The sequence below is a fragment of the Lepus europaeus genome, chromosome 4, assembly GCF_033115175.1.
Source record: "Lepus europaeus isolate LE1 chromosome 4, mLepTim1.pri, whole genome shotgun sequence".
NCBI lineage: Eukaryota > Metazoa > Chordata > Mammalia > Lagomorpha > Leporidae > Lepus > Lepus europaeus.
In genome coordinates, this window is record NC_084830.1 from 83,313,694 (window position 1) to 83,327,826 (window position 14,133).

The following is a 14,133-nucleotide window of genomic DNA, read 5'->3' on the forward strand; positions in this document are numbered from 1 at the left end:
TGCCCCTGTGTTAATGAGAAAAGAAATTGGGCTACCTGCTACCATCACAGTTACCCTGGGCTCCCACAGAGTGATGGCCATAGTTGGGTGGCAGGAGTCTGGGCTCCTTCAGTTCTCAGTAGCCAGCCCTAAAAGGTCAACCCAGGGCATAGGTGTGGTCGATGGCCTACTGACTCAACAGGCAAGTGGACAGTCCACTGCCCAATGGTCCTTTTGGTGACATCTTGGACAAGGATATGATGGGTCTTGAGGATTGGGGCATAGTTTGACCCAATGACCTGTTTGGCTACATTTAAAGCACAGCCCCAGAGGACTCCTGCAGTCATTGGGACTCCTGTGATTAGCAAGGTTACTGGAGGCATCAGGTTGCTGAAAAGCCTTGACCAGCATTTGGACATTTTCCTTTTGGGCTCTTTCATCCCTCCCATTGTGTACACCTCTAGAATTTCTGCCTGTGGAGTTAATGGGCCCCTCTCAAGCTGGTTTAACTTTGCCTCGATATCAGGGAAACTCTGGTTCATGAGGAGGCTACAATCATTGGGAGACTTTGGGTCTAGGTTGGTATATTGGAAGAGAGTCTGTTTGAGGCTCTATAAAAAGCCAGAAGGATTTCCCTTTTTATCTTTAATAACTTCTCCCAGTTTATCATAATTTACAGCCTTTCTGGTGGAATTTTTGAGACCAGCTAATAAGCAGGTAATGAAATGATTTCTGGCCATTATGCCTTGGGGAGAGTTGTAATTCCAACTGGGGTCCTGTTTGGGGACTGCACCTGCTCCTGTGAGGTGGGCAGGGTCAGTCTGATGGGTCTCACGGGTATTGGCGAGGATCCTAAGGACACTGTGAAAAGTCACATCATAGGACTGCTTTAGATATTGAAACTCTTTAATGTACACTACTGGATTAGAGGTGAAGGAACCTAGTTTTTATTCAATTTGTAAGCGAGAAAGGAAGGTGGACCCTGACTGTGCTGAGATTGTGAGACCCAGGGCGGACAGTGTGAGGTGACTGTGCCAGGTCCTGAGTCAGAAGGGGCTGAGCTGGTGCCTGTGGGTGGGAGTGGTAAGGTGGAGGGTAGCCAGGTGGCGGGTTATCTGCAGGATCGAAAGTAAAAGAAAGGGGTTTTGGCTCAGGCTCTGGATCTGTGATGGGAACCTTGGAGACTAAGTGGACCTGAGCCAGAGAACATGAGGTGCAGAGAGAAGGTTTAGAACGGAGATAGGAGAAAGCCTGAACATAGGGGATTTCCTTCCACTTTCCCAAATGCTAACAGAAATGGTAAAGGTCCTGAATAATGTCAGGGTCAAATGTGCTGTTAAGTGGCCATTTGGACTGGTTGTTGAGGTCATACAGGGGCCACGCCTGATTACAAAGAAAGATAAGGTGAAGGCATTTGAGGTCTGGGGCCAATTTGAGAGGAACAAGATTGTTTAAGAGACAGCCGAGGGGAGAGTCAGATGGAATGTGAGATGAGGAAGCTCCCATAGCAACCTGTGGTATCAGACTGGCGGATAGCAGGCGTCCCTGAGATCATGCAGTCTGACGTGGAAAGTAAGGGAACAGAGGGTGGGTGTTGTCACCCATGCCCATTGTTGCCCGAGGTGTAAATCCCATGGAGGTTGTGGTGCCTGGTACCAGGACTTTGAGACAAAGCAGAGCAGAACCACAACCCATGGCAGAGATCGCCCTGTCTTACCTCAAGGTTTTGGAAGGCCGACATGTGGATGGGGACCCCAGAGCCAAAGGAGGTCCCTGGGGTGAGTTTTGTGGTTGGCAGAAATCCAGGATCCTGAAACTCACATCCCTGAGAGAACAAGGTCGATGGGAGAGCCTGGATCCGAGTCACAGCACCATTGAAAGGCCATCACAAAACACATCAATAAGGGAAAAGGTTTATTGTGGGGGGTGGGGTTAGGGGTGGGAAACCTGTCAGCCTGGATGAAGAGAGTGAGAAAAGGAGAGCCTGTGTGGGAGAGCGGGCCTTGTTATAGCCTTACAAGGATGAGGGAGTGGGAGCAGCAAATCTTGTTAGAGTAGGGGTGGAGTTGACCCTTATGATTGGGTCATTTGGTCACCTCACTCCTAGTAAGCCAGGCTTGGTCTGGAGAGGGCAAGCTTAATGTACAAGATGGCTGCTGGGCCAGATCCTAAGATGGCATCCAGGGCTTGAGGTAGTGCCTCAGATAAGATGACACGATTTCACTAACCCAGAAGACCTACAACCTTAGTCATACAACAACAGGAGTTTACCGTAAATGTGGGATAGCCCAAGGCCTCATGCACGTAAAAACACTCTCACTAGGTGGAATATTCCAGAGGCTCACAAGTTATCTCCCAGAAGCTGGCCAATAGTTAGTCCTGAACAGGCTTTCTTTTGGAATGTACATCATCTGAACAACCCAGGCCTGCTGAGTTAACCCTTTCCTGGCCGCTTGTCTTAGGAAAATTGTGTAAATAAAATGAACAGAAATTTTGGGAACCAGACTGTGATGTGTTTACATTAAGTAATAATAAACAAGTACACATAAGCCATAAGATAATATACCAGAGAAGGTGATTTAGGTCAATTTGACCCAGTAATGATGCTGCCCAGAACTGGTGGGAAGTCAAGTTCTGTAGTAAGCATTACCTTTCATCCCACATTGAATCACTTGAACCTGAGTGGTATGCCCACCAGAGATACAAAAAAGTAGTGGAGCTTGCTGTAGAAACCATTCACATTCACCAAGCCAATCACTTATAGCAGGGTGGTGGAAGAAAGTAGGTGTTTATTTTGTTCATTCTCAGAGCCTGGAGTTGGGCAGATGTTGCTCAGTTCCTTATAAACCTGTGGTTGAACAGTGTATAACCAGCTTGTGTGGAAGTCTCTGGTCCACAGTGCTGTGGCCTTTCATTGACTGACCTGGAATGGATGGGCTAGCAACTTCTTCTGGGCTTGCAGTGATGGCAAAGTGGGCTCTGATCTGTCTGGGGTCCCAAGGCAGATGATTATTACATAATTTGATCAGGGCCTAGGGTTCATGTGAAGCACTTCCAAATGGAGTTTAGCATTAAGATGTTAACTATAGAGATGATAATTGAATTTTGAGTCTTTATCTGGGGTCTTGTGAGGCTGACCTGACTCGCACACCAATACCTTAATTTAGTGACTTAATCTTTGGTAAGAAGTTGGCTTGTAATCATCTAACTAGAGGCAGAAATTGCAAGATAAGGAAGAGAGACTAGGGCCTGACAAAGTCTACAAAAAAAGGCATGAAGTATCTGGGCTGGGTTTAAAGCTTGCTTGATTGAGGGGGATTGAAAGGCTCCTGGCCAACTCTAAGCTCAATCTGGAAATCAAGTTTGAGTATCTGTGTACTGGCATGAGCCCAGGGCATCTTGAATCTGGCAGAATCTTCACTGAAGAGCCCCAAGAAGGCTCAGAATGAACCCAGCCGCCAGTGGGAAGCCCAGACTAGGCGAGGCAAAGGAAGCTGGTATAAAGGGGTGGGACTTATTTTGACTTACCTTAACCAATAGAAATGGGCTGAGAAAATTTCCCTAATTTCTTCAGCTAGTAGGATGTCAATTATAATGAAATACAGGTGGCTGGAATAGGGGGAGGAATCAAGTGAGCTGGATTCTTTAACATGTTAAATAGTCCCAGGAAGTAAGAAAGAGACTTCCTACACTAATGTTCCCTGTTGTTTGTGTCAATAGAGTCATCCCATAAGAGAAATCTGACTCACATGACAGGTCTGTCAGCCTCCAAGGCCTGAACAATTGAAATGATAATATAATTACCAAATGTATGAATTGTTGAATAATTGCACAAATATTTCCCTTGGAATTTACTGCTAGATTTGAACAATGTTGATTGGAACAGACTATTTTGATCTGAATTTCAGATCTTCCTTTCAGGAAAGAGGAAGTATGCAGGATAGACCCCGGGGCTGAATTTCCTAATTCAACTGGGCCAAAATGGCAGAATGGGTGCCATGTTGTAATGGCAAATGTTGAGGAGCAGAGATCAAAGTAGGCAGAAGGAAAGTCATTTCAAAGGAATTCACGGAGCCAGTGTTCCAGTGTTGCAGACCAAGACATGCAGCCCCAGTCTCTAGTATGAATGTGCTGGGAGCAGAGAAAATAGCTGACATGAGGCAGAATGACACCATTTGTAAGGTCCACAGCAGGAAGTATTGGGAAAATTGAAGTGTAGTAGCAGAGAAAATAGCCATAGATCCATAGTGGGAGTATCTCCTTGGAGCCAGCCAGTGTTGTTGCAGTGGGAAGACAGTGAGACAACCCCAAATCTAGGGGACTTGTTGAAATCATTCAGAAAATACTTAAATCTAGATTTTTAACCCTAATAACATTTTTACTTGAAAATTAGAAATTTCACATTAATGTATAGTAACTATTTTTTGTTTTCAGGGAAAATCCAAAACAATACCTTGCTTTAATCCTAACACTTTACTACCAGGTAAGAAATGATCTGACTGTATAAAATGAGTTTTTTTTTAAACTTTTATTTAATGAATATAAATTTCCAATGTACAGCTTATGGATTACAATGGCTCCCTCCCCCCCATAACTTCCCTCCCACCTGCAACTGTCCCGTTTCCCACTCCCTCTCCCCTTGCATTCACATCAAGATTCATTTTCAATTCTCTTTATATACAGAAGATCAGTTTAGTATATATTAAGTAAAGATTTCAACAGTTTGCACCCACATAGCAACATAAAGTGAAAAATAATGTTGGAGTACTAGTTATAGCATTAAATCACAATGTACAGCACTAAAATGAGTTTTTAACTATGCATATGACCACATTGTTTTTCTCAGAACATATATAAGTTCATACTACTAGTTAATAAAGTGTTTTTTTTTTTTTTACAATTTATATCCTCATAGCAGATCCAGTTTCAGATTACTTTAAATGTGGGAGTAAATCATTTGAACACTTTGCTACTAGTTCCATTAATCTATGAAGAGCTTTGTTATAATTGTTATTTGTAAATGTCGCTACCTCTGTGTAAAGTATGAGCATAATAAAATAATCTTAATATACTCTAAGATTTACCTGTGAAGTTTTTATTAATATATAGAGATAATTTGGTATCTAATTATATAGGGTTATATCTTCACAGCAATACTATTATTTAGTATTATTCTGATTGTATTTGTGCACAGTTAATAATGTGCATTGTATACTTAGAGTATAATTTGGAGTTGCAGATTGTTTTATATAAAATTTGATTCTTCAGATTTCTGTGCTGAAATTATGTGTTATTTCTTAGAGTTTCAAACAAAATCCAATGGGTTGAGGCATCAGATCCTCTACTTTCTGCATAATTGGTCTATGACAAACCAGTTTCTATCATATGGTAAACATTCAATCACATTAACAATGAATTCTTCTAGTACAGATCTAAATTATTTCACAAGAGTGATTCATTTTATTTTACCATGATATGATTTTAATATTTTGCTGTCAAAAAAAAAAAAACCCAATATAGAGGTCACTAGAACTGAAATAGTCCAAACAGAGTTCTTTAAAATAATAGGCTTTGAAACCAAACTGCATGGATTTGAATTCTGGCTCTGCAAACTATTAGCTGAATGACTTTGGCCAAATTACTAAACCTCTGTGATGTGGTTTGCCTGTCTTAAAAATGGGACTAGTAATAGTATTGTTCTTGTTAGTTTGTTGTGAAGGTTGAAGGAATTAATGTGAAATGCTTAGAACAGTACCTGGCATGTAGCAAACATCCAATAAATATTAGGCATAAACTAGTTAGATAAATCTTTTAATAAAGCAAGAGAAAAACCCAAAACATGAATTTATTTCTGAAGTCATTAAATTTGATAGACATGTATAAAAACCCATTGATAGAAGTCACTGTAAATAGAATGAAGATTCATCATGTTTTTCATCTGTGATTTTCTCCATGATAATTAGATTAAGAATATAGATATAAGGCTCTAGTTTAAAAATGACATCCATTGAGAAATGTCATTCTGAAGGTTTGTAATGTTGAAGATTGTTGTTAGAGTCATCAAGATTATTAATCAACTTACCTTTTCATAATACACCCCTGTGGTTACACAGATCCTCTGCTGCGGGATTACTGGGTATATGAAGGCTCTCTTACTATCCCACCTTGCAGTGAAGGTGTTACGTGGATTTTATTCCGATATCCTTTAACCATATCACAGCTACAGGTGAGTATGCTACCTTAAATCTTTCAGAGCCAAGTTCTGAGCTAAAGGTTAAATATTGTTTCTGTAAAAGGAAAACGTCTGTTTTATGTTCTAACTCCCTTTAGATCAGTCATACCTTCTCACATAAAAGTTAAACGTCTTGAGCCAGTGAAAGCAATTGAAAGGTCAAGGATGAGCAAAACTCAGCGCACGTTTATAGTCTGTATTTTAAAAGTTCTTATGGAGTAAATAGAAGTCACTGAAAGAGCTAAACTTTTGTTTAGTCCAGTTATTCCTTCATGTGGATTTTCCCAGGCACAGAGAGAAGTGTCTGGAAGTAAAGTGAGGATGCTAATTATTTCTGGAAGTCACACATGAGATTTGAAATAGCCCTTCCTTTGTATGCACAGGAGGGGACTAGAAAGTTCTGGATTTGATCACCCACCAGTGGCCTTAGGTGCTACATAAATTCTCTACACACTAATGCACAGTGGGTGGGAACAAAACTGGAATGAATTGCCACTCCGAGACGGAGTTTTCTGTAATGTCTTCCCAGAGCCAGGTGGAGGGGGTAAGGTGCCTATATTTGTGGGCATTTTCAGTAGGGAAAAAGCTTCTGCAAAGGCCTCAACACAAGAGAAAGCAGAGCACATTTGGGTAATACATATGGTTAGCTTGAAGGCCTGCAGCATGAGATGAGGCTGAAGAAGGGAGCAGGGGCCTAACCTTCCCCAGTGGGCCTGGTGCCAACTGTAGGGGAGGGATTTTCCCCTGAACTGGCAAAGAATCACTGGAGGATTGTTAGAAGGAAGTTTGAGTTTGAGGGCCATCTCTGTAGCTGGAGTGTGGAGATGGGAGTCTGGATTAAGGCTTTGGCAGTGAGATGAAGGAAGGGGATGCCTTTAGAAATAATCGGAAAGTAGAATCAGAACTTGGTGGCTGATAACATGGGGATTTTGGGGAGGAGAGACACCTGTGTTACTCCCTGGCTTTGACTTGGGTGACTGGTGATGAAGACATCTTGGTATTAAGTCATGGACAGACTACAGAAGATTAGGAGTTTATGGTTGAATTTTGAGAGCTTTGGGATATGCAAGAATGGATATGATATAGTGTACAGGTTAGGGGTAAAGATGTTGGTGTAGAAGAAGAGTTCCTTTAGGGAGATGAGCTGGGGAGATGCAGTTGACCCAGGGGTACGTGGTGGTAAGCGACACCACCAGGGAATGGCTGAGGACGTGAGAAGAATCAGGAGGTTCATGTGAAGGCTGGCAGCTGGGGGAAGAGGGTTGTATTAGGATCAGAGTACGGGAATGTGAGGTCAGAGTCTGCATGCACAGTCCGAGTCAGGTGAAAAAGTATTGGTATTAGCTACAGGGGGAGGGCTTTGACTTGAAAATGGAGTAGAAGAACTGCTCATCTGTGGTCATATTAATTCAGTATTACTTTGTTGAGGGGTAATTTTTAAAAAATAAAGAATATTTTACAGTGAAAAACACAATTTTTTAATCACCACAGAATATTTCAACATATAGAAAGTCAGTTAGGTTTAACCTAATTGAGTCACAAAAGTTCTCAGTTCCACCTAGAATTCCCTTAGAGAGTCCCATAATTACCAGCATGACATTGAGAATATCAGTGCTGAACTTAGTGAGAATGCTAACTGATGCCTATAGACAAAATATTTTAATACCATGTTGACCAGTATATGATGCTAAGATAAAAAAAATAAACCATGGCACTGTGGGTCTCCCTGGTTTCAAAGGGAACTGACTTTGTATCGTCCCTTTGAGTAAGACCAATGGCAAAATCTAACCCTAACTCACTAAGTCATACACTGACTATTGGGAAATATCATAACCTCCTAAAGGGGAGCCAGTGCCAAAGGACTATGTATTGGAAGGAATGTCTCAACTGCCCTTGAAAATAGATGACTTTCCAGTTATCTGTAACCTTTCAAGAAAAAATATTTAGGTGCTGTTAGCACATAGCTCCATCACAGCATCTCTCCAGAAGACAGTGGTGGTGTTAAAATGTGGACATACACACATACACATATACACACACATACAGTCACATACTTTTATGTATATTAAAATTAATTTTAGAGTGACTCAGAAAAATTTATAATCTTGGGAGAATATAAATCGGTCTGTCCTTGACTTGAATGTCTCACTTTGTGCAGTCCATATACTTTCAGAGAAAGCAGAGCAAAAATAGAAAAAGTCCAGAGAAGGCAGCAAAAATGAGAGGAACCGAAAGTAGAGGATGTGATTCTAGAATCTAGATCGAGAAAAATGGTGACACCTTGTATTATTGCACGTAAAAGGGAGTAGAGATAAATGCTAAATAGATAGAAATAGATAGATGAGATAGATGGATAGATAGACAGACAGATAGATAGATAGGCTTGATATATCACGTAGTAAAAGGAATAGTGATTGACAGATGGAAGCTTTTCTTAGCTGATTGTATTGATAAATATAAAGCTTTGCATTAAAATAAAATTGTCATAGGACTAATGTATGTAATGAAGCTACTGGATGTTATTATGGAAGCAATTGGTATCTTGAGTGCATCATCTACCATTGATAAGAGGGTCTGCATTGTCAACACTGCAGAAAAATTTCTAAACCACAATGCGTTCCAGTCCAATGTTCCATAGGTTTGATTCATTAGACTTCTGTCCAAGCATAGTGGTTTTTTTGGAAGATTTATTTTATTTACTTAAAAGACAGAGTTACAGAGAGAGGTAGAGACAGAGAGAGAGAGAGATGTTCCATCTGCTGGTTCACTCCCCAGATGGCCCCAGTGGCTGGAACTGTGCCAATCAGAAGCCAGGAGCCAGGAACTTCTTCTGGGTATCCCACGTGGGTGCAGAGGCCCAAGGACTTGGGCCATCTTCTACTGCTATGCCAGGCCATAGCAGAGAGCTGGATCAGAAGAGGAGCAGCTGGAACTAGAACCAGCACCCATATGGGATGCCGGTGCTTCAGGCTAGGGCTTTAACCTGCTGTGCCATAGCGCCGGCCCCACCAAGCATAGTGTTGACCATTATGCTTGTTGCAGAGCATTTGTGTTGTCCTGAGTACCAAAATTTCTTTGTTTTTAAAAAATATTTATTTATTTGAAAGTCACAATTAGAGAAGGCAAGATAGAGAAAAGAATCTTCCATCCATTGGTTCTCTCACCAAATGGCTGCAACAGCCAGGGCTGGGTGAGGCTGAAACCAGGAGCCAGGAGCTTCTTCTAGGTCTCCCACGTGGGTCATCTTCTGCTGCTTTCCCAGGCACATTAGCAGGAAGCTAGATTGGAAATGGAGCACCTGGGACTCAAATGGGTGTCCATATAAGACACCAGCATTAAGGTGGTGGCTTAACCTTCTGTACTACAACTACGGCCCCAGAGTACCAAGATTTCTAGAATATGGGGCAATTGGAAGCCCCTGTATAGTTGATTTTCCTGGATTACTCCTAGTGAGCTTCCCATGTGCTAGGGGAAAAAACATGATTGGATGAATTTGAATGAATAATTTTATTTTATTTTTAAAAATATGATCTATAACCATTCAACAACTTCAAGATAAATGATAAGCTTTAGGAAAGCAAAGAAAAAAGTTTTGTAAGCTGAACTATTTTTTGGAAATGAAATTTTATGGACAGAATAAAATAACCTAACTTCATGAAGTCTGACAAGAGAAATTGTAAGACACATTTTGATTTCACAAGATTGGAGCAGGAGCTGACAGCTCCATTTCCATTCTGGGGAGCACACTTTAAGACCTGCTGGTTCACATTCGCATGCAGTCTTCTCCATGTGGAGTGCACATCAGCTCTATCCCCGAAAGCTGAGGTTCTGAAGGTGAATGTGAAGGTGGCTTTAGACCAGAGCTATCCTAATAAACATGATATGAGCCACATGTGTAAGACTTTCTAGTAGCTGTAGTAAAAAGCCAAAGAAACAGGTGCAAATAATTCAAATAATACTATCACTTTAACATGTCACTAATGTAAAAAATCATGGATGAGATGTTCTTTTGCATCCTTATTTCACACTAAGTCTGTGGCTTTCAGTGTGTATTCTATCTTCTATCACATTTCAATTCGCACTAGGAACATTTCAGGTGCTTGGTGGCCACATGAGATTGGCAGCTGTTGTACTACTGGACAGTGAACCTTCAGAGTTTCCTCTGTTGGGAGATGCCTTCTTCCTTTTCTTAAAATGTGTTATTTTTAGGTATTGGGGACATTTTTGTGTGTATTTTTTCCAGTGTCTCCTATGACAGGCAGCTCTTCTTTGGTCATGAGCACTGTCATCTGTAATTCTTGAATAAGTTTCCATCTGTGTAGTTTATCAGTAACTATCCTGATGTGATGTATCCAGGGCTACTTGAGTCGCGGACTGACATGAGAGGTAAGTTGGCATCGGTGTTGTTGGAGAGTCTGTTCTCTGGACTCTTTCAAAATAAAATAAAATAATTTAAAAAATAGACCAGAGTAAGGAGCCAGTGACAGTGAGAGTTGGTTTATGGATGAGAGGTCAGTAAAAAGAGGAAGGAACCAGCATTGTGGTGCAGTGGGTTAAGCTGCCACCTGTGATGCTGGCATTCCAAATCAGAGAGACTATTCTGGCTCCAGCTTTTCTGCTTCCAATCCAGCTTCCTGTTAATGGGTCTGGGAAAGCAGCAGAGGATGGCCCAACTACTTAAGTCCCCTGCCCCCTCCCCTGCCATGGAGACTAAGAGGGAGTCCCTGGCTCTTAGCTTCTTCCTGGCCCAGCCTTGTCTGTTGTGGCCATTTGGGGAGTGAACTAGCAGATGGAAGATCTGTCTCTCTCTCTCTGTCATTCTGCCTTTCAGGTAAATAAATAAATCTTTTTAAAAAACAAGGAGTCATGATTTTAAAAGAAAATGGAACAGAAGGAAATGAGAGTGAACAAAAGGCTACAGTCATCTCTGTATCTTTCCCTATATATCTCACTATGTACACATATAAATGAACTTTTGAACCTTTTATTTGATTAATAGCATATCTTAGCCTGATTTCTGCTGCTGCTAACAGAATGCCACAGACTGGATAATTTATAATGTGCAGAAATTTATTTGGCTGATGGTTCTGAAACTGGGGAGGGCTTTTGTGCTGTATCATCCCTTGGTGGAAGGTGGAAGGGCAAGGGGCAAAGGGGGTGGGTCTCACTGTTAGAACAAACTCACTCTTGAGATAACTGACCCATTGCCAGGATAATGCCATTAATCTGTTCACAAAAGCAGAGTCTTCATGATCCAGTCACCTCTTATCAAGTCCCACTTCCAACACTATTGCCTTGGGGATTAATTTTCAAAACACGTGAACGTTGGGGGAAACATTCAAATCATAGTATGTATAGGAAATTATATTACTCTTCCAAATTCATTGTCATTGATAATAAAAGAAAATAAAAACACTTGATTTTTAAAATGCTGTGTTATTGATGTAATGATTGACATAAAAAGCTGTACATATTTACTGTGTATATGTTGATGAGCTTGAGGATAACTATATACGCATGAAACCATCATCATCACCAAGGCCAAATAGACATCCAGTACTCTGTTCTACATTTTAGTAGTGCTGTTACTATGTCTGGTAAGAACACTTAAAATCTACTCTCTTCTCAATTACAGAACACAGTGTTGTCAGCTGAAGGCACTGTGCTACACAGTAGATCTTCAGAACTTAGTTATCTTGCATAATGGAAACGTTGTAGCTGTTAACTATCACCTCCCCATTTTTCACCTTCCCCCTGCTGCTGAAACCACTCTTCTACTCTCTGCTTCTATGAAGTGGACAATAGAAAATTCTTCATCTAATTGAGGTCTTGAAGGATTTGTCTTTCTGTGTCTGGCTTATTTCTACTGCTGGGCAGGGGTATGAAGAAGTGAAAGTCACTTTCCTGCAGATACCTGCACTTCTGTGTTCACTGCAGCTAAGATATGGGGACAACTTCAGAACACATAGGTGAATGGATAGAGAACACCAACTTTGGATATATTTCTCCTGTTACCTGATGGCACATGAAACAGAAATCAAAAATAAGTCCAGGAACTTGGGACTACTAAAAGTTAATTAGCAATAAGGTACATACCCTGGAAATTAGTCCTTGGAAAGCATTCATAAAGAAAGAAAGCAGTTTTAAGCTGAACGTTTAGTGAATTAGTGTGGTTCATGAGTCAGTGAAGGTTGGAATGAGTGAGCTGGAGTGAATCTGTGGTTCAGAGAACAGTGGCTACTCAATCTAGTATCTGCAGCAGACAAGGACTTCTCCCTGATGGATCAGATCTCTGTCTCTCTGCCTTTTCTTTCTCATTTTCTCTCTCTTGTTCTCTTTTGAATTGGTTAAACGTAAGTACTATATTTAAATAGAGTGGCATTAAAAATCGATGCTATCGTAGTTCAGATATATGTGATAATGACGGCTTCTCAAATGCCCTGACATTTGAATTTTGTGGAAGACTTTTATCCTGATATATTACTCTGTTAATTTACCACAGTCGCTCATTTCAGTGTGGGCTGATTCAGTTTGAAGTCACTAAAGGGGTTGAGAAGTGGTCGAATACTTCAGAAAAGCTGGCATTTCAGAAAAATGCGCCTTTCCCTCCATCTCTGCTGATGTTTGAAGTCTTCAAAGTGTTGCTGTGATCAGAGAAAAACATTTCTTGTGAAATAGTTTTCTCTGAGAATACAGTGATGTGAGACTGGCTGTCTGTTGATCAGATCATCTTTCCTAGAAGAAGTTGTTTTCACAGGATGTGCTTCAGGCCAATGCCTGGGGCTTGAAAGATTTATGTTCGGTTCAGAATACATAAATGTAAAAATTAACCTATGTATAAAATAAGCCTCACAGTCAATAAAAACAGAGTATTCCATAAATATGTTTATACAGTTGAGTTTCTAGTCCACATTGGTCATCAGAGATACGGAGAAAGGGAGAGAAAAAGGGAGCGAGAGATCTTCTATTCACCAGTTCTTTCCCCAAATGCCAGTAACAGCTGGAGCTGGACCAGGCTGAAATCAAGAGCCTGGAATCCAACCCAGGTCTCCCATGTGGGGGACTAGGACTTAAGTACCTGAGCATCACCTGATGCTCTGCAGGGTGACCATTAGTAGGAAACTGGAATTGGGATTGAAGCTGGGACTTAATCCCAGGAACTCCACTGTGGAATGTGAGTATCTGAAGTGGTTTCTTAACCCACCCTGGCTCACAGATTCTGGCTGCAGACATGGCATGTGGTTCTGAGTAAAGGGCGTGCTAGAGGGATGACTTTACATTTTCTCAGAATATTGGTTTACTATCTACTTTCTGCACATAAAAGTGTAGCTAAAAGTTTGGCTTCAAATGAAGTTTGCAATAAAGGACTAGCATTTGTCAAACATTTCTTTCCTATGTGCTTGGGACAATGCTGAGTGACTTTTCCGAGTTTTCTTATTTACTTCTTGTATCATTCTTGTGAATTTGTTGTTATCATCTCTGTTGTACACAAGTAGGAACTAAGACTTATATAGATGACTTCCCTTGTCATTTGGGTTTAGGATCCACTGACTGCACTCACCATCATATTCTTCTTTTTGAAAAAGTGTAGGATTCTTTGACCAGGTTCCTTTCCACTTAACATTTAGGGAAGTCTTTAAAGTGAAAGCAAATGATTATAGGGAATTTTCATGCATCCTCAGCTCTGGGAATTTTCCCGATGCAGCAAGCAGTAGATGCTTTTCATTTTTGTACTCTAAGACCCTAAGGAGGTCTAGTGAAAGACCCTCATGAATATTAAACAGCTAATTACTTATTGGAGTGACACTGCTATATAAATACACCATGTATGTACTATTTGAAAAAATAAGGCGATATCACTTGGGTCACACTTAAGTCATTTAAGGACATTAACCAATATTTGGGGACATGGAAAGTAAAAC

General features: G+C 40.9%; 1 protein-coding gene across 2 annotated transcripts in view; it reads left to right on the forward strand.

Moving 5' to 3' along the window:
• Positions 1–14,133, forward strand: part of CA8 (carbonic anhydrase 8) — a 112,608-nt gene that overhangs the window by 69,592 nt on the left and 28,883 nt on the right. For both annotated transcript variants that reach the window (XM_062188460.1, XM_062188461.1), the window contains 2 exons: positions 4,414–4,462; positions 6,093–6,205. In XM_062188460.1, the coding sequence (XP_062044444.1) occupies positions 4,414–4,462; positions 6,093–6,205 (162 nt within the window). The remainder of the gene's footprint in view (positions 1–4,413; positions 4,463–6,092; positions 6,206–14,133) is intronic.